Source organism: Pararge aegeria, chromosome Z (genome assembly GCF_905163445.1).
Source record: "Pararge aegeria chromosome Z, ilParAegt1.1, whole genome shotgun sequence".
Lineage (NCBI taxonomy): Eukaryota > Metazoa > Arthropoda > Insecta > Lepidoptera > Nymphalidae > Pararge > Pararge aegeria.
Window position 1 is genome coordinate 26218210 of NC_053208.1, and position 21844 is coordinate 26240053.

General features: G+C 39.2%; 1 protein-coding gene across 3 annotated transcripts in view; it reads left to right on the forward strand.

The window, feature by feature from the left end:
• The window catches only part of LOC120636057 (protein furry), a 186965-nt gene that overhangs the window by 109024 nt on the left and 56097 nt on the right, over positions 1 to 21844 (forward strand). For 2 of the 3 annotated variants that reach the window (XM_039907326.1, XM_039907327.1), the window contains exons 28-31: positions 6669 to 6803; positions 7497 to 7688; positions 8050 to 8141; positions 16404 to 16521. In XM_039907326.1, coding sequence (XP_039763260.1) covers positions 6669 to 6803; positions 7497 to 7688; positions 8050 to 8141; positions 16404 to 16521 — 537 coding nt within the window. The remainder of the gene's footprint in view (positions 1 to 6668; positions 6804 to 7496; positions 7689 to 8049; positions 8142 to 16403; positions 16522 to 21844) is intronic. The other variant, XM_039907328.1, reaches the window with a different exon arrangement.

Genomic DNA, 21844 nt, shown 5'->3' on the forward strand with positions numbered 1-21844 from the left:
GTTAAAATTGTATTTAGTTTTAATCATAATAATCAGATGAGCTTAGTGCGAGGTTGTTATTTAAAAATCATGCAAACACTTAGATTCGATTCATTTGCATTCATTTAACTTAATCTGCTAAGTAGATTACGTGGAATAATAGACATTAATTTACTTTGTTTTGCCATTACATGGCGTACATAAAAAGTGAACTATATATTCCATAATGAAATCACTACTACTGACTGACTAACTACTGACAGAGTACTAAACTGTTAAAAAGGAGAAAATAAAAGTCAATATAGGCACAACGCTGCTCAGTGTTAAGGGATTTATGTGACTGATGTGTATGTGATATTTTTTGTATGTATTTAGGTATTTCAATAGGCTAGTAATCAGGCATATTGGAAAGCTATGACGAGTTTTGAAAAGCCTTTTCACTCTTGCCTCGATGGTACAAGAATTAGCGTTACGTATCAGATAAAGAAAGGATAAATATCAACTACACAGGAATGCCACCGCTTACGGCGGAGGCGGTGTTCAACGGCAGTTAAAGATCGTGAAGTTCCTGTGCAAACTCTATAAAGAATATCCTCTAGAAAAAACGATAAACAGACAACAAATAGATTATCCATCGAGTCCAAAGCGCCGAGATGATTGACTTGACAAAAGCCGAATTGTTTGGCTGTTATTCGATGTGGCTCTATGATATACCTACTGCGAGAACAATAGAATTTCCCCATGCTTTTTGATCCCCCGGTTTAGGAATGTTTTTTTTACAAACACCCTTTATTGTCAAGAATATTTTATTTGCATTGTTGAAGTTTATGTGATTTTTTAGTTTCCTCAGTTGCTGTAAATGTAGGCATTCACTCTTTGTTGCTCTTTTGGTTTTCACGTAGATATTATTTCGTCCGATGCGTCTTTGATAACTGTTCAAGCACGTGTCTGCTCAAGGGACGCCGCTGCACCGATAGAGTGGTTTATAATCCTCTTTCCATTTCCACCAAATGCATACCTATTTTGTCCGATAAAAGTACTACTTCTTTTTAAAATGTTGGTTTTCTTTTATAGCTGGCAACACTTACTTGTTGCTTGTTGTACTTGTTACATAACTTCTTCATTAAAAGTATCCATTGCAAGTTATTTCTATAGTTACTAGCTTTCCACCTTTTCGTCATCTTTACTTTATAAATCGCCATACTTTTACGGTAATAAGAGTAGACTCCTATCAAGAATATTTATTTCAGTATTTTCGCATTAGAATCATCAGATAAATAGATTATTTTTTTGTATGCATACGAATATTTATAAAAGATGGCGGTTAAAAAAAGAATTAAACGTCCATGAATTTATTTTTCCGTGTATAACTTATTTGTTATGAAATAAAATTACATATGTTGTATGTATGTGATAAAATAATTATGATAAAATAATGGGATTTTAACACATTTTATATTTTTTTATATATAAAGCTTGGATATCAGATGTATCTATTACAAATGCCGCGTGTGGGCACGTGCTTGTGTACATAATATGGCCCCATGCGTGAGTGCTGAATATCCACAAAGCTCTGAAACATGTATTGGCAGAAAGAAGGGGTGTAGACGGGCGCGCCCGTGTTTGCTGGAATCGCTCTACGCAAATGGGGCCTGCAATCGCCTTAATCGTTTCCGCCCAAGCTCTCCCTGCGTCCATAGAGCGAGCTTTGTCCAAACCGCCATAGCCACTAAAGTTACAAAAAATATCTGAGCTGTAAGTTACCAGGACCGATAGCTTGGCTTCCTTTCCAAGGTACAGAGAAAAGGTAAAACATGATTAGCGATTATTAATTGTAAAATCAATGGATGCTCGATATCGGAGCGAAACGTGCGTAGACAGATAATAGCCGAATGGTGTGAAGGATAAAGATCGAAAAAACTATAAATGACATCGTGCAGGTTCGCGGAGTATAGCTAATTAAGCCTAATTTTCTTACTATAATATAATAAATTCGAAAGGGTTTTTGTTTGTTTGTCCTTCCTTCAAGCCCTAACTAAGAAACTAATTTTAAATAAACTTTAATTTGGGCATAGAGTTAGTTGAAGGACGGAGAGTAACAAAAGCTTTTTATCCCAGGAAAACAAACGGTTTCCACGGGATTTAAAAAAAAACCGTAATAAACTCGATGAAGAACGTAGTGTAAAATACTGTTAGTTATAATAATCGCGAACGATCAGTTACACAGGAATATTACCCCGTAATATTTTTGCGCGGACCCGGAAATATATCCAAGGACCACCGTGGCCTTTGACAATAATAAAGTATTTTTCTTAACGTTGCTCATAATTTAAAATCATAATTCTACATTTGGTTATTTCAAATATGCCTACTATAAGCAATTGAAACTCAGCAATTTCTCTTTTCCATAATTTAATATTATACAAACATAATTCGGATCTCCAATGTCGGGCAAACATCCAGTTATTTGGTTTAATGTTGCTGAAACAGCGTAATCGATTTATTTAACTGGGCCGCACTAACCTGCTTATATTATTTGCATTAATTTTAGTATTTAATTGAATGCCAAGTGTATACTACCGACGCGTCCGTTTAAAGGCGGATCTGCATAAACGTCAAAATTACACGACGGCAGTCCACATTCGCCTTTACTCCACTGTGTTCATAACTTTCACGCACACCGTTTTCATAAACTTTTGCAACTCGTCCTAATGTTCCCTAAATATAATCCGCTATTCCCGTTCGATGCTAGAAGCCGAAGAGCCTGTGGGGAATTTGAAAGGTAGATTGCAAAAGGTTCTTGGTTTCTACTTGCTAGGCAAACAGCTTGGTGTAATAAGTGAGACAGATGTCGGAGCGATCGTAGAAAAAAGGTACAGATAAGAAGGGGCGCTGCAATGTTATTTTTTTACTGTGTTACCATTTTCACTCTTGCATTTTATTGGATAATAGCATATCGGGCGATAATACAGTCCGAGATGGAAGCTCGCTAAGGTATACACAGTCCATTAGCCCCAAGAGTAACTCGCTCGCTTTGCCAGTAGGATGGTAAAAAGCTACAGCGCGAAATACTTGCGCTTTTCAATTTTAACCTGCCAATTTTCAATTCGTTAACCTGCCAATTCTGGCCAGCGACCAAACAGTATCCGATTCAACAGTTAGCGTTTCTCTATCAAAGGACGCGCATAACAAAATCTTTTCTACAACTCTAACCATCCGCAACGGAATGACCTTAAGCCTGACGCAAACTCAATCACATTCTTCTTATGTTACTTTCGAAAAGTTTGCTAGTAGCTCAACAGATCTAAATATCGAGACATATTATTGTAGGACGCTTCCCGCACTGCACAATACTAGAAATAGGCACATTTCCGCTATTTATAGTTGTTCACCCGAGGCTGCTAAACCAAGAGAAACACTTTCACGATTATTATATTACGCAAATTTACAGACATACAAAAAACACGTTAGCATCACCTCAATTGACGTACACTGCTGGACATAGGTCAAATTCCACGATCCTGGGCCGCTTGTTTCCAGTGGCTCCCAGCGACTCGTTTCATGTCGCCGGTCCTTCTCGTTGGGGGTCCACCAACACTACGTTTACCGGTGCGGGGTGGCAACCCGAACACCTCGGGACCATCCATAGGTTCTGGGAGCTATGTGCCCGCCCATTGCCAATTCAGCTTCGCGGCTATCTCGGTAACTCGGATACGTACGGATTTCCTCATTTCTGATTTGATGACGGCTCGTTATATAAAGCGTTATTATAGAAGAGCTAATTAGACAAACTGCCATTTATAATCCCGTAGAGAATTCCACTATACCATTACTATACTATACTTTTTTGTATTTTAAATTGTAAGATAATCTTGTAAAGTACTTTGGAAGCAAGAATTTACTTTTAATAATCTGAATATTCTTTAGTTATTGGTGGGGTTTTTATCAAGTAGTTCTCCAAAAGTTGCCATCAGCTTCGAGACTAATTATTCCCATTAGTTGATAAAGGCGCCCAGCTATTGAATTGAGGAATAGCAACGTTCACTATTCATGTCTGTTGAACATCTTAAATGAAATGTCAATCTAGCCGAAAACAAAGATGTATTACCCAACCATTGGCAGTATCTAGCTCATATCATTTGACGATCTGTTTAGTGAGATTGCAGTCGAGGACTAACTTGTAGTGGAATATAAATAAAAAATATTACTTTATTTCGTTCCAGCACTTGTTACTAGCGTGTACTTAAAACATCTCTATCTTGTATGGTCTCCGCCTATTATTATTTATAGGATAATTTAAATTTTAAAACCATCATTTTATATAAGTAGTTAGTACTCGTAGTATTATAATAGTATAGTTATAAAGTTGTCATAATCTATTAAGTTGCTATGTCCGTTATTTCACGCTACTACAAAAATATTGATCTAAAAAGTTTGAAGAGCCAATAATAAATCCCTACTTATATTATAAATGTCTATGTAAGTTTGTTTGTTACGCTTTCACGCAAAAACCACTTAACCGATCCTCATGAAACTTTGTACACATATTCTTGGAAGTATTAGAAGTAATATAGGATTACTTTTATCTTGAAATTAAGAGATAGAGGACAGAACTCCTCAGCGGTTAGCAGCAAACCCCCCATTAAAGGCTTAGCGATACTGAATACCTAAGTGCTGCCACATTTATGAGGACTTCAGTGCTAGGACTAAATAAATAATGTTAAAAATGTTCTTCGTTAACCTTTAGCATATGAATCAACTAACAATGCTATTTCGATTCTTCCTTTAACGATTACTATTCTTTGTAAGTGACAGAAGGAGCTTATACTGATCAGACAGTTCTTTTAAGATATTATTACTATGTGAATTGATTAAATTACTTTTTAAAAACTACACCAGTTTTTTTTTATAAGAATTGGTATTCTTAATTTTTTTCAGAACTACAACGAACTTTAATTTTTTTTTAGGACTAAAACTAACTAAAACAAAATCAAACGCAGACGAAGTCGCGGGTAACAGCTAGTCTAATATAAATTTGCAACGAACTCGCGGTTTATTTCAATAAAAATTTAAAATTAAAGGGTCGATTGTCATGAATAGGAATGGAATATTGTTCCTTACAAATAAAAAAACAATCAAAAAGATCCTAGGTAGATAAACTTTGCCCTTTACAGCGTGTTCTTTTAATGCAAAGGTTAGGAGAGAATAAATAATTATAATCTACTAGCTGTTGCCCGCGACTTCGTCTGCGTTAGATTTTGTTTTTAAAGTATTCAGTATCGCTAATCCTTAAATGAGTATAGTAGTATATATATATAACATGTGACTGTCAATTAATTATAGACAAATAATTTGCAATAAATAAAATTGCGACTATAATTAAAGATCTAAGCTATCCTATCTCTTAAGTTGGAGCAGACTGCTCACGGTGTGCCAATTTAATTTAAAATCGGTTAAGTAGTTTAGGAGTCCATCGCGGACAAACATCGCGACAGGAGATTTATATATATTAAGATGAAGCACGATTGTGCAGCTTGCACATACTAAGCTTCACTGAGGTTGAGTGGTACGCTATGATTACGCCTACGTTCTCTTATGATACACCTTTGATTGCGCGGTTTTTAAGCAGTATTCGACAACTTGAAAATCTAGGGAGGGTTCGATTCCCACGACTGGAAAATCTTCGAGTGATGAACATAAATGTTTTTCAGTGGCTGGGTGTTTATACGTATATTATAAGTATTTATTAATATTATTCATAAAAATATCTATCACTCATCTCAGTACCCATAAGCTACACTTACTTTAGGGCTAGATGGCGATGTGTTTATTGTCGTATATTAATTAACTAGCTGACCCGCGCAACTTCGTCTGTATCAAATCGATTATTATCTGTTTTAATATCTTAAAAAAACTAAGAACCTTATTGCAGCGCCACTTACTGGGTCCAGTTTTATTTCCAAACTGTATAATACGCGACCGGGCGTCCCTCTGCATTTTTCTCGCTTTAAGCATTTTTATACCCGTCGTAACTTCGAAACTTAGGTCTAATTTAAATCATTTATTATCGCATATGCCTTGCGACTTGCTATTATCAGTGAAGAGTTATACCCTTTATCTCCGAGAATATTTATCAGATCTTTCTTAAAATTAGCAATACATGCTTGGTAGTATATACTTTCAAATTAAAAATGAATTATTAAAATCGGTTCAAATTTAACCGAGCTATGAAGTAAAATTGGTAAAAAATTTCATCCCATTTCCCGGAGGAAACTTTTGTTTATCGGGATAAAAAGTAGCCTATATGTTCACCCGGAATATTTGCTACCACTATACCAAATTGCATTTAAATCCGTTCAGTAGTTTCACGCGATGCCCGGACAGACAGACAGACAGACAGACAAACAAAAATTAAATAAAAATTTGTAAATGGACTCAGTATCGATTATAAAGTATCCCCCGGTCAAAATTTTCAAAATATATTAAATGTACAGAAATCTTCCAGTTTTATTACAAGTATAGATAATCACCCTAGAGTAATGCGATTTGACCAGGCCTTTGCTGGGAGTTCAATACATCCGTTCCAGATAATATATGTGCAAAATAAAGATATACATATATTTATTATTATTATAACATTACACGTTACTAAACGTGTGGTACAGCTAGTTCATCTTACTTGCCAACAGTTTTCGGACAATCACCCCAAGGAAATAGAGGAGCTGTGGTCCACGTTGTGCGCATGCTGGCCGAACAACCTCAAAGTGATCATCCGGTACCTCATCATTGTCTCCGGGATGGCACCCAACGAACTGCTACCATATGTGAGTAACTATATCACACTCCCGTCCCGGTTTTAGAAATAGTGGCTTCAAATTTCAAGTCAATAACTGCCTTACACGTCTTTAGCAGGTTTAACTACAGATCACGGGATTCTGGCCTAGAATTGTAAGGTGTTGGGCTTTTCTGTTAATACATTAGTAGTTAGACATTAGCACTGTCTACCGGATTATATAGTATACTAGCTTCTGACTTCGTGTGCGTGGACTTCAGAATTGGTTCTAAAGCTTTGCTCGTTAACAATTTTTAATCGTTTCAGCCGTTTTTGCGTGATTGAGTAAAAAAACGTCCACACTTTCATATTTATAATATTAGTAGGATAATAGGATATGCATAACAGTAAACCGCTCCCCGACTTGGTGGTGCGACGAGTTCCGGAAAGTGGCAGGCAGCCATTGGATGCAGAAGGCTGGGAGTAGCAAGAGTTGGCGCGGATCAAGAGGCCTATGTCCAGCACTGGATGCATATTGGCTGACAAGGATGATGATGAACAGTAGTTAAGAGTCCTCCGCTATGCTCATAACTCTACTTTACTATGATGAAGATAGTGAATAGTAGAGTCATTTTCAAAAGTCTTTAAACACTTTAACTTATTATGTAAACTCTTAGCGGAAACTATTTCTTATTTTTTTAATTTTATAAGTGTAGTGAGCGACAGCTTCTCTTGTGTGTGACAGGCTAAACGAGTTGTCCTCTACCTCGCGCGGTCGAGGCCCGAGCGACTCCTTGACGAGATGATGACAGAGCTACAGACTGTGGAAACATTGAACTGCCTCATCGAAAGGACGGAGACGCCTCCATTTTATAGGCTCACCTCCATGCGCAAGGCCACGTCTGGCCACAGTGACGGCCCGGGCACCGGATCACAGGTTTGTACTCTAAAATTGTTATAAACGGCTACATGTTGCGGACTTCTTGCGCGTTTGTTTCAGATTTCAAAAAATCCTATTTAAAACATTTGTTTCTCCGAGATTAAGTTTTAATTAAAACAATAATTTAGTTAAAATATCACCAACATGCAACGTATAAATATTATAAGACTTGTGTAGGGAATATGGGTTAGGCATTGGACCCCCTTAGAAAACAAAATTGATTCATTCCCCGGGTGTATAGTGCGACTTGCGCGGGGCGCTTTCACTGTTTTCGGACACAATGAACTGCAATGGCTGAATAATGACTGAATGAGTATGTTCTTAGTTCAATGATGTTAATGTATGGGAACGAATGCAGGACGCCACGGGGCGCACGGGTGAGCTGGCCCCGGTGGAGAAGGGCACCATCCACACGAAGCGACACAGCGGAGAAGACCCTGCTAAGGCATCGTGAGTATCTTGTTATATATATTTGTAAAGGCTTCTTGTAATATGTGGTATCTTAACTCGTACAGGAGAAGTAGCAAAATTTAAAAAGAAATAAAACAATAATTCAAACAATAAACTCTCCCTACTAAATGTTCTGTGAAAATTATCTTATTATATGTTTTTAAATGAAATTACTTAATAACAATAAATCCCCAATGGGGAGTTTATCTTTTTCGGATTTTCTTTCGTCTGGTTCTTCTTCGACCGTGGCTCGTTGCCCTCTCGACAAAGACGTGCCGCTCAACGTTAAGCCAATTAAGGGGCTTAATTTAACTGTAAAACCTATAAAAGATTAGCATCACCATCATAGACTGCCACATCGCTTATCAAAGGGATCGCAGATCAGAGCTTACTTTTAATGAAATGAAAAAGCGTAAGAGTATCTGTCGAGGATATAATGTTAACAGTAAAATCTGCTACTGACTGGTAAATCATTTAACGCTAGCAACACTTCATATATCAATATCTGTTAATCCGGCTTTAGGCTGTGTTAAAGAAAATAGTTGATTATGCCGACAAGCTCAACGGGAAATCATGGTTCGAGCTTACAATCTCTGGCTCTTAGATTTTCATAACTCGTAACCTTACTATTAGATAAAAAAATACGGAAAAAATCATCACAATCTAAATGGTAAAGTTTGTGTGCTAAATAATGAACGCTTTTTAAATGTCTAAGAAAACACTTCGACGGTTAGTTTTTATGATTGCTGCGTAGCACACTTTCCAGTCATATTGATTTATACAATAAACGATGAATATTTTAATGAATAACATACATAAATACTATCAACACAGACACTGAAAAACATTCATGTTCATCACACAATCATTTTCCAGTTGTGGAAATCGAATCCACGGCCTTAGACTCAGAAAGCAGGGTCGCTGCCCACTGCGCCAATCGGCCGCTAATAGAAGTATAGTGTCACGCTTTTTTACTCGTAGCCGAAAGCTTGGTTTAATCACACAACTTCCTTTCCGTTATATCATTGTCTCTTTATATTATCGTTCTAAAAGCGTAGAGTTTCATAAAGAATACCATTGCCGAAGCGAGGTTAAAATTAATTTATGCTATTTCTTCAGCTAACAGAAGAAGAGGTGTTTGTTTAAAATTTATATCCGTTGTATTTCAACGTAGCTGATTAAAAATCATGTCAGAAACCGTCCACGTTTAGCGTAACAATTGTGGACCACACTTGTGACATTTAGTGGGACAAGGCTTCGTGACACTTTCATCAACGCTACAAGCGCTCAAAGGATAAAGACGGGCCTACACTTGTTACATGACTGTCACCTAACATCTTCGTCATATCGACCTATCATCTGCTCACTACAGGGCAGGGGTCTCTTCCCACAATGTTGAAGGGGTGATGAGAAGGGGTAAAGGCCGTAGTCCACAACGCTGGCTCAATACTGATCTGTGGACTTCACATACCTTTGAGAACATTATGTAGAACTCCCTGGCACACAGGTATCCTCATGATGTTTTCCTTCACCGTCAGGTGATATTATTAATTACTAAAAACTTTGAAAAGTTGGAGGTGCTTGCTTTACTCGGCCCCCCGAAAGTGAAGTCGAGCTCCTACCCACTGCGCTATCACCGTTTCACGTTTTTTTATGTAACATGAGTGTCTAATTTTATTTTATTTTAAAGCGCCTAGTTTAATACTTTTAGAATGAGAATTTAAATTCGTTTCTGCATGTCTTCAGCAGACAGTATTGTGTTCCAAATAAAAACTAATCCAATCCGTTGTATTTCACCCGTCGCTGATTAGAATCATCATCATCATCTCAACCAATGGACGTCCACTGCTGGACATAGGTCTTTTGTAGGGAGTTCCACAATGCACGGTCCTGGGCCGCTTGCCTCCAACGGCTCCCAGCTACTCGCCTGATGTCATCTGTCCACCTCGTTAGGGGCCGACCTACGCTGCGTTTACCGGTGCGGGGTCGCCATTCCAGCACCTTAAGACCCCAACGTCCATCGGTTCTCCGAGCTATGTGCCCCGCCCATTGCCACTTCAGCTTCGCAACTCGCTGAGCTATGTCGGTAACTCTAGTTCTTCTACGGATCTCCTCATTTCTGATTTGATCACGTAGAGATACTCCTAACATAGCTCTCTCCATCGCCCGCTGAGTGACTCTGAGCCTTCTTATGAGGCCCATAGTTAGCGACCATGTCTCTGATCCGTAAGCCATCACTGGCAACACGCACTGTTCGAAGACTTTAGTCTTCAGGCACTGGGGAATTTTGGACGAGAAGATGTCACGAAGTTTCCCGAACGCTGCCCATCCGAGTTGGATTCGGCGGTTTACCTCTTTCTCGAAATTGGACCTACCTAACTGGATCGTGTGTCCTAGGTATATATACTCGTCTACAATTTCGAGTGCAGAGCTCCCAATAATTATTGGGTGGAGCGGAACATGAGCGTTGGACATAATTTTCGTCTTGCTCATGTTCATACGAAGGCCCACCTGTTGAGAAACTCTGCTGAGGTCATTAAGCATCGCATTAAGGTCTTCCAGAGTTCTGCCATTATGACTACATCGTCGGCAAACCGAAGTGGAGTGATGTACTCGCCGTTAATGTGGCATGTGGTTAACGGGCGTGGCATCAGCCACGCCCGTTCCAATCCAGAAGCTTAAACGTCCTCCAACGCAGCGGTAAACAGCTTCGGGGAGATAACATCTCCCTGTCGCACTCCTCGCTGCAGTTGGATCGGTTTCGTAGTCTGGTCCTGTATACGGACTGACATAGTGGCGTTTTTGTACAAACACTTCAAAACTTCGATGTACCGGTAGTCAATTCGGCATCTCTGCAGTGACCTTAACACAGCCCAGGTTTCCACCGAATCAAAGGCTTTCTCATAGTCCACAAACGCTAAGCAAAGTGGCCGGTTATACTCTTGAGTCTTCTGTATAACCTGCCGCAGCGTATGTATGTGGTCTATGGTACTAAAGCCCTTTCGGAAACCGGCTTGTTCGGGAGGCTGGAAGTCGTCGAACCTATTCGCGAGACGATTCGTAATGACTCTCGAGAACAACTTGTAGACATGGCTCAACAACGAGATAGGTCTGTAGTTCTTCAGCAAGGTATTATCACCTTTTTTGAAGAACAGAACCACCACGCTCCTGTGCCATGCCTCTGGCGTTGTGCCTTGATGAATGACGGAATTGAACAACCGCTGAAGGACTTTAAGTATCGGTTTTCCACCCGCTTTCAGGAGTTCTGCTGTGATTCCGTCATCACCCGGTGCCTTGTTGTTCTTAAGTTGTTTGAGAGCCATACTAATCTCGTAAAGGCTGACATCCGGGATATCTTCAGTGAAGTGTCGGGTCAATTTGGCTCTAGGGTCTTTAGCCAAACTTTCAACAGGCTTTTGTGTTGAGGTGTATAACTGTCCATAGAATTTCTCAACCTCACTCAGGATCTCTGGTTTAGAAGAAATGAGACTACCATTGTCAGTCTTCAGGCGAGTCAACAGGCTCTGTCCGATAGACAGATCTCTTGCGAACACTTTCGAGCCTTTGTTGCGCTCAATGGCGACTTTAATTTTCTCAGTGTTAAAGTGTCGCAAGTCTTTCGTCTGCAACTTCGAGATCTGTCTATTAATACGCCGATATTCAGACGCATCTTTTGAAGACTGTAGTCTCATTTCTTGTCTCTTCTCCATAAGCCCGAGTGTATGGGCCGAGAACTTTTTGGTTCTATGTTTACGGTGGGTCTTAAAGAACTTGGACCCAACCGTATGGACAGTTTCCACGAGCCTGTTGTTAAGATCGTCCACAGAATCGCAGTCCAGGCAATCAAACCGGTTTTGCAGTTCCAGTTGAAAGCTCTCGGGGTTTAGGATATGAGCACGAGTAGGCCGGAGCGTAGACTTTACCAGTCTGACCCTTTCCAGCTTTACATTTATATTCAATGTGCCTCTTACCATACGGTGATCGCTCCCGGTTTTCACCCTGTTGATCACAGAGACATCATTGAATATATGCCGTTTGGTCGACATGATAAAGTCGATCTCATTTCTCGTCGAACCATCGGGGCTCAGCCAGGTCCATTTCCTGTGCGGCCGCTTTTCGAAGAAGGAGTTCATCATAAAGAGGCCCTCCTTCTCCATAAAGTCGGCCAGCATTTGGCCCCGTTCGTTCCGTTGCCCATATCCAAATTGCCCCACTCTCAGCTCTGCACCGCTTCGCTTGCCCAGCCTCGCGTTGAAATCCCCCATCACAACACTGTAGAAGTTTTCGAGGTATGTATGGCTTTCGAAATATCCTCATACAGTGCCTCTACTTCCTCGTCGGAGTGCGCAGTTGTGGGTGCGTAGACCTGTATAACCTTCAGGGAATACCGTTTGGTTATTCTGAGTACAAGGTACGCTACCCTGCTCTACACGCTTTCGACTCGAACAATGTTGTTGACAAGGGATTTGTGGACGATGAATCCGACACCACCTTGGGACTGTTGTTCGCCCTCCCGGTAGTAGAAAAAGTTGCCGAATTTTAGGATTATCGTGTCCTCCCCCTCTCGCCGGACTTCAGATAAACCCATGATACTCCAGCGCAACTTGCTCACTGCTTCTTCCAGCTCGACTAACTTCTCATCGGTCCTCAACGTGCGTGCGTTATACGTTGCCAGGTCCAGTCGTCGGGTTTGGCAGCGGAATCTCTTCCGGAGATTCTTGACACCCCTTGCCCCGCCGTTACCATAACCGCTGATTAGAATGCTTGACAGAAACATTTAGCGTAACAAGTCCGTCGTATATTAAGGCAGACCAGTCTTGTGAGAAGTAAGTGTGAACCCGTCGTTAATGATTTAGCCACGCCCGCTACGCAGTAGTTAGTTGGTAGCTTTATTGAATCACGTCTGACGCGCTGGGTGGCGCATTCCCTATGAAGAGCGACAGCCTGAAATACGATGCGCGTGATGACTGTGGCTTGCATGACATATACTACAGTAGTAGGCGTGACATTAAACGCTTTAAAAATTAACTCCTTGGCGCAGTGGTCAGCGGAGTCTCGGGTTTTATTCGGAAGACAAAATTGGAGAATTTATAATCTCTGAATTTTCTCCGGTCTGGTCTGTCTTCGCTCGTGGCTAACTTTCCGCGTAAAAACTGACCATTGAAATATGGGCTTAATCATCATCATCATCATATAACCGTTATTGAAACAGAGTAGTGGGTCGAAAATCCAATTGCAGCGAGGCGTGCGACAGGGAGATGTTATCTCCCCGAAACTATTTACCGCTGCGTTGGAGGACGTCTTTAAGCTTCTGGAATGGAACGGACTTGGCATCAACATTAACGGCGAGTACATCACTCAACTTCGGTTTGCCGACGATGTAGTCATAATGGCAGAGACTCTGGGAGACCTAAATACGATGCTCGATGGCCTCAGCAGAGCTTCTCAACAGGTTGGCCTACGAATGAACATGAGCAAGACGAAGATTATGTCTAATGCTCATGTTCCGCTTCAACCAGTAATCGTTGAGAACACTGCACTCGAAATTGTTGACGAATACGTATACCTAGGACACACGATCCAGTTAGGTAGGTCCAATTTCGAGAAGGAGGTGAACCGCCGAATCCAACTCGGATGGGCAGCGTTCGGGAAACTCCGTGCCATCTTTTCGTCAGAAATCCCTCAGTGCCTGAAGACGAAAGTCTTCGAACAGTGCGTGTTGCCAGTGATGACCTATGGCTCTGAAACATGGTCGTTAACTATGGGCCTCATAAGAAGGCTTAGAGTCACTCAGCGGGCGATGGAGAGAGCTATGCTCGGAGTATCTCTACGCGATCGAATCAGAAATGTGGAGATTCGTAGAAGAACCAAAGTTACCGACATAGCTCAACGAGTCGCGAAGCTTAAGTGGCAATGGGCCGGGCACATAGTTCGGAGAAAGGATGGACGTTGGGGTCCCAAGGTGCTGGAATGGCAGCCCCGTACTGGTAAGCGCAGCGTTGGTCGACCCCCAACGAGGTGGACAGACGACATTAAGCGCGTCGCAGGTAGCCGTTGGATCCAAGCGGCTCAGAATCGTGGAACTTGGAACTCCCTACAAAAGACCTATGTCCAGCAGTGGACGTCTATCGGTTGATGTGATGATGATGATGATGATGAGTGGGTCGAAGCTTCATATCACTCTCTCGTCACTATTAATATAATATTCAAATAGGTACTTAATTTGTTCAGCTGCTTCCATTTTTCTCATTGCAGAAATTAATGTTTAAACTTTTGGTGTTCCTATATTCCTTAACGTCACTTTAGATCGACTAGATTAAAGGAACTCGTCGTCATCTACAAAAAATGTGTATAATACGCGTCTAGCTATACTAATATTATAGATGCGAAAGTGTGTTTGTTTGTCCCGCCTTACCTAAGAGAGCTATTTGAAAGGACGGAGAGTAACATAAACTTCTTGTTATCTCAGAAAAATAACAGACTTTGTATATAAATCCGTAATAAACGCGTGGGGAGAACGCGCCCATCAGCTATGAGCTGTTAATTATAACATATTTGGCAAGTGCGGTCATTCGAGCGGTTTCCGTCCAATGTCAATATTTGCGCCCGAATCAAAAGAGCTCTCGTGTAGTTTTGTATTCACAAGAGCCTCTGCCGCCAGGTAGCAGCCTTTCATTCGTTTGCTAGTAGCGAGAGTTTACATACTTAGACACCTATCAATATAATAAAGGTTTCTGTAAACTTGGCAATGGAATATAGAATCTAATTGATTTATTCCTTATAAATACAAACGGATTTTTTTACCGCGGAAAACAGATTGCATCTCAAAAAATCGAAAAAATGTCTCCTTAAATAATATTTCACGGAAGTTAAACTCAAGGGAAGTTTTTAATGTGTAACACCTACGACTATTGTATAATATGCCATAATGATGAATGGCTATTAAGCAAACGCCGCGCAGCCGGTGCCCTTTCGACACCAAACAATCACTTCGATTGCACAGTGACGAGGTCTTGCAAAGGAGCAAATATTGATTTTCCTTGTTAAACCATCAAGTTGAACGAGGACGAAGGCTTACCAAATTAGATCTGTCTCAAGACAGATTTCATATAAATATTCAAATTATTCTCTATCTTCATCAAGGAAAGGAGGTTATTAATTACACACGTAGGTGTGTAGTATACGTACTAATAGTATAAAGACGTAAGGTTCTTTGTTTTGTTTGTAATCAATAAGCGTTGAAAGTACAGAATCGACTTTTACATTTTTTTTCTATCACCGATAAAAGGCAGTTTTTTTCAGGCAGTAATATTGGTATTTATAAATTTAGCTACAAGAAAATGCGCGTTTTATCGGCATGCGCTGACTAAATACATCAATACCATGTAATAAAAAAATACTGGTCTAATACAAAAATACCTCTTATAATTAAGCTACAACAACGGACGTCTGAGTGACCGCGTCGCCAATAAAGGTAATAACACTGCGTTACGTTCCTTAATTAACGCGGCTGAAACCGAGGGGAACGTCTGGCGTGAAATATTATTGAAATAACATAATTTTCACATGAATGATAACTTATAAGGATTCCCTAACAAATAAACGAAATTGTTAAGTGTACCTTTACTATAATCCTTACTAGTATATAAATGCGAAAGTGTGTTTGTTTGTTTGTTTGTATGTCTGTCCTTCTTTTAGGCCCTAACCAAGCAAACAAGCCAATTGATTTTTAGCACAGAATTACTTGAACTGACGGAGAGTAACATAGAAAGCGATGGGAGCCCAGTGGGTAGGACTTCAATTTCACTTTCGGGGCCGAGTTTGATTACCAGCACGCAGCTCTAACTTTGCTAAGTAATGTGCGTTTTAAGCAATTAAAATTAATTAAAATTTTAAGCAGTTACTTTGTGAAGGAAAGAACCGTTAGGAAACTACCTGAGAGTTATCCATAATTTTCTCAAAGGTGTGCGGAGTCCACCAATCCGCACTGGTCCAGCGTGGTCCTGCGGCCTTAAACCCTTCTCATTGTGGGAGGAGACCCGTGCCCCGTAGCGGGACGGTAGTGGGTTGATATGATAATCAACATAGGCTATACTTTCTATCCCAGAAAAAAAAACCAGGGATTTGTAAAAATCTGTATCAAACGCGGACATAGAGCATGGCAACAGCTATTTACCCATAATGATTTTGATGAAGTTTGAGATGGGAAGGGATGATGAAGTAATATGTGTTCCTCGTGTGAAGCAATTGCCTTGTTCGCAGCAGCGCCAAGACCGACATACCCATGCGAGCGCAAGACAAGCGCGCGTCTGCACCGCCGTGCGCCACCCCGCCCGCTGAGGACGAACCGCTCGCGCCCTCGGACGGCGACGCTACCCCCGTGAGTTTGCATGTACCTTTGACCCCTGATTCTACCATAACAAGTGATATAATCCGCGCCGCTTAAGAAATGATTTATAAAAGGCCTGCTAACTCTTTCGTACAATTTACAGATGCCTATCCGAATACCGTCCGCCTTTTGTAAGTTTATTCTTACATTATTTTCAGCTCCTATTCACAGAATTTTTCCGATTCTTTATCTTGATTGACACCAAATTTAGCTAGCCACTGTGGAAAGTTTCCGCCAAATAACCTGTTATGTATATTTCCGATTGAGTTTATTTTAACTCTCTTGGCAGACTGAAATTGAATGTTTCTAATATGGATATATTTCTTTCTTGGGTATAAGTCTTTTCTCCTCCAGTGTATAAAGATGCCATGACCATATATATTATTTTTATATTTTTATTGTGTTACTAAGAAGGTCGAAAGTTTTTTTTTAATTGGTAGGTAATACGTAAGAAAATGATAGGACTAAAATGTACATAAGTATAAAGGTGCGTAACAATTAAAGAAATAAAAAGAAAGTATTTACTCGTTTAACTCTTGAATCTGTTTGCGGCGCCGGAGTTCACAATCGGAAGTGTTGTGAAATATTAAATGCTGGAAGCTGGAAGCACATTTTGCATGTACTTACGAAAAGTGCCAGGTGTCAAAGATGATATTGGTTTCGTATCTTATATTTAACACTTTTATTTCAATTAGGTACGCCTAAATATAATTCAAAATAGTAAACACATAATAATAATTACAAAGTAACATTAATATTTACAATAAATATAAGCCGTCTTACTATTCACTTATGGGCATGGTAACCAAAATGCTGGCGCTATTGCCCCATCGAATTGCTAGACTTAGCCGTTGGGCTAAATAAGCGCCAGCTCTTGGGTCACCAGACGTAAGGAACATTTTTTGGGATACGATGTTAATAAAATTTTTCGAGTCCGAGGACCAGAGCCCAGAGTCTCACGCAAGCGCCGCATAAACATAGTCATTACATTAGTATCTTATATTAAGGTCAAATAACAGAAAAAGTGATATTCAAACAACTTTTCCCTTTGCATTATATTAGATCCTTAGAGGCTATAAAAAACTCGTAGTGAACTCTTTGATGTTTGAAAGGAATCTTGGACGACGATGTTTATAGCTATTGATAAAGAAGATCATTTCAGCCGTTTGAAGATCATCAGTTCTTTTCTAGCTGATAAAAGATTGCCGGATCGATTAGAAATTTTGTTTGCTACCTGTTATTTCAAAGATATTGCCGGACATTTTGGTAACCTGACCTGTTGCTTGTATCTGTGCATCTGTCTGTAGCATCGCAGAGAGTATTTCGATTCATAATTTTATTTGATTTATTCCCTGACAGGCTTGCGTTTGATTACGACGACACGTGACAGTACATCCTAATATGGAATCACGCTAAACTAGAATGACAGTTAATTACGAGCAAGCACTATATTTGCATCGAATACAAAAATAATAAATAAAAAAATTCTGCCGTAGTTCTCCTTCGTAGCCCATAACCTTATAAATGAACTTTCTCTGAGATTCCACATACGTTTAAAGCAAAATGTACATCTAGTGAAATTCGACCTCCTGTGGTTTCACCACAAGACCATCGGTCTTGTGGACCGATCAAGACTTGCCGCAGAGCGATTTAGCGTTCCGGTACGTCGCGTAGAAACAGTGTAGCCCGTTATCATGTTAGACCGCACCATAACTTACGTACTAACGCGCGCACTCCGTACCCTCAATGTGACAGCCGAGAAGAATTTATTTTGTTGCATTGTGAGGGAACTCACAAATATAGCGATTTGGATTTGATCATAAACATTATATTTATGTATATTATAAAAAAAAATATAACATGCTGCATTGTCGCATTAGGATAACTTTGTCCTGTAATGACAAAAATGTAAAATGGAAAATATATAAACTTACCATCACGTGGGATTGCAGAGAAGGGCTTTAATAAGATCCCGAATGTTGGTGTTATAGAGACCTAACTATTTCAGCGGTACCTCATGGCCTATAGCGGCAAAAAATATCTATCAAAATATATACCGGTCCCATCGTCGAAGAGATACGATGCCTCTTGACGCAGGCACATAGGAAAATCGCAAAACTGCATTGCCTCTTTTATTTCGTCCCGAGTTAAAAAAATATCAGCTAATCTATTTAGTCTCAAAATAGCAACATGTATATTTTGAATAGTCTGCGCGGGTAATTGAATGGCAGATAAGCCTTTTGTGCAACAGTTACATCGGCATTCAAGAGCGCGCCGCAACTAATTGTATTTTGACATATGAACGCGTCGCGCGTCGCGTAGCGTTGGATGCGTGCAAGATGAGATTTAAAAGATCATTAGTCGGTCTGTTCCATTCAGCAGAAGTCATTACTAATCATAATTTTTGTTGTTCATTGTAATTATTTTTAAGTTACAGTAATTTTCTAAAGTTTGGAAATAACTAAACATTTGTTGACTATTTAGTATTACGTATTATGTGCGAGGTAATTAAATTTAATTGATAAACATTTTAACGAATTTCTAATAAATATATTTATGCAATGAAAATTTTAAAAATAATATACATAAAATTATGTATTATTTTATTTGTGTAGTTCAGTTTATGTATAAGTATGTTGTAATTCAGAAGTAACTTAATTATTAAATATTGCGTATTATTCTCAACTGCCTTGACGACCTTGAGCTTGAACTGTGAGCGATGTGAATTTAAACAGGGGGTCCTGGGTTCGATTCTCGGCAGGGGCAAATTGGGAATTTATAATTTCTCTATTCTCTCTGGTCTGGTCTGGTGGGAGTCTTAGGCTTTGGCCGTGGCTAGTTACCACCTTACAGACAAAGTCGTGCCACTAAGCGATTTAGTGTTCCGGTGCGATGTCGCGTAGAAGCCGATTAGGGGTATTACAGGACCCTAACAGGTTAGCCCGCTACCATATTAGGCTGCATGATCACTTACCACCAGGTGAGATTGCATCCATGGGCTGATTGGTAGAGGAATAAAAAAAATAAAAAAAACCAGTCTGTTTTCCTTGTGTTAACTAATCCTAAGGATGTATTGCAGATATCGCTACTATGTTTTGTCTAACTTAGGATGATCATTTAGACAGCTCACAGAAGGGATGAGGTTTTGTATAATCTTCAATGAACTTATTCGATTATAGATTATTCTTTCCATAGAACTTGGAATCGACAGTAACATGACAATGCTGTATGTATGATTAGATTATAATTTATGATACAAAACATTTGATATTTCATTTCTTTTTTGGATTAATTTATTCCCAACTATGAATTTTACAAGTTACACGAAAGGAAATATTCAGGCGTAATGATTTATTTTAACAAATAACTTGAATGTTTACAAAATATCTTAATATAGTTAAATAATTGTGTGATTTTAATGTGCGATTTACATTATCACAAAACTGATTTTCCATAGTTGTGGTTGGTCGTTATGCGAAGCACGCACTAATTTCCCATCAATGCAGTACGCCATTACCTGTACTTAAATTTACCGGAGAGAATAGTACACTTGACGGGCATGCACCTGCCAAAATCATTATCTTCAAAATCACTTAACAATTATTCATTGTAAAGTCAACATCTCATGAGGATGCTCCGGTTTCGGAGCGAGTGTGTAGAGGGTACGTTGCCGAAGATCTGTTTGGTGTGGATTATAAGGATTGAAGTAGTTATAAATTACACTGTACAGCTTCTCCTGCTTTTCGCGGACTATAGCAAATTAAACTAAATTTTCATAAAATCATCATCCTAAATTGGACAAAGCATAAGCATTATTGCATATATTTTTGTCTATGACTCTGCTCTGTATTCTATGGTTTTAATCTGTCCGCGAATACATCTATCCAAAAGGATTAAATAAAATTATTGAAGCTATTTGAAGGCAACGAAACCGTTATATATAACGTAAGATTTATCGTTGCTTATTTCTTATGAGTGTTGCCTGTGATACCGATGATTCTCTTTTTCCTGTCTGACTTTTTCGGTTTTAGCTTTTCTATTTCTCTTGTATTTCTCAAGTAGTGGTGAGCAAATATAGAGTATCAATGACAATAAAATAAACTATTTAGAACTGGCTATATCAGCTAGCTAATTCAATTTCCGTATTACAAAACAATAATCGCGAGATTGCATTCAATGCCTAAATTAACAGTTAAATAAAAAAGAACGGATAAGTCTATGAGTTTATTGATTCTTATCTGATAGAAATAAGGTAGAGAAATAAGTTACGGCCCTGACCGTGTAGGTACGTGATCTTGACCGTGCACTTCTCAGAGGTCAAGATCACGTACCGTGCACTTCTCAAAGGTCAAGATCAGGTCATTTTCCTAATTTAAATTATTTTGGAATTCTCTTCTTTCAAATTTAAACTTTTAGTGATACCAAAACCAGCCAGATATAAAAAGTATAGCCAAAGAGATTTTATTACAGGCTCATACATACTATAATGCGAAAAAACATTTTCCCCAACCTATTAGTTATCGTACCGTGACGCTTTAACAGTTGATAGTATTCGCCATAGGATGCGGGACAATGTCAAAGAATTTTCACTATAATGCAGTTCTATGCTTTTTTATTAAAGAACTTGCTTATACAATGTTCTAAGAAGGGAAAATGAGGGCGGCGTAATATACACTTTGATGAGCTTCAGTAACATTTCCTTTCGAAGGAAATTCATATTATAAAAGTTAATATTATCTTTCAAAGGGCTAGAAATTTATAAAATATTGCTCGCCTTAGTCGCGCGACAGCACACAGACTCAGTTCTAGTTCCTCTGGGAAAAAAGATCGAGATGGAAATTGCTATTTACAAGGGAGCAAATATACTTATAAAAAATCGACATGTCTATAGCAAGTTGCAAATGCAGCCCATTTGTCTCACGGGCATTACTTTTAAGAAACAAAGAACGAAAAATATTCGTTATATAGAACGGTTTCGTTTTTTTCAAATCGTTTGAATAATTTTATTTAACCAATTTAGACCATTGATAGAGGTATTCGCAGACAGATAAAAACGATAGAATACAGAGCATAGTCATAGACAATATGATACATATAGATGTAGATCACAAAGGTCTTTAGAATATAACAATAGAGCCGAACCTTCAGTGCACAATTCTGACATTGCATTAGGCTGTTCCTTTCATAAAGTTCTTAACACGAGTGCAAACTTTATTGAACTTCTCATATCTCAGAGCGAAATGAAAAATCATTTCTGACTTTCCCACTTAATAATATCCCATTTGAAGAGAAGGTTAAAAAATATCTTGTATGT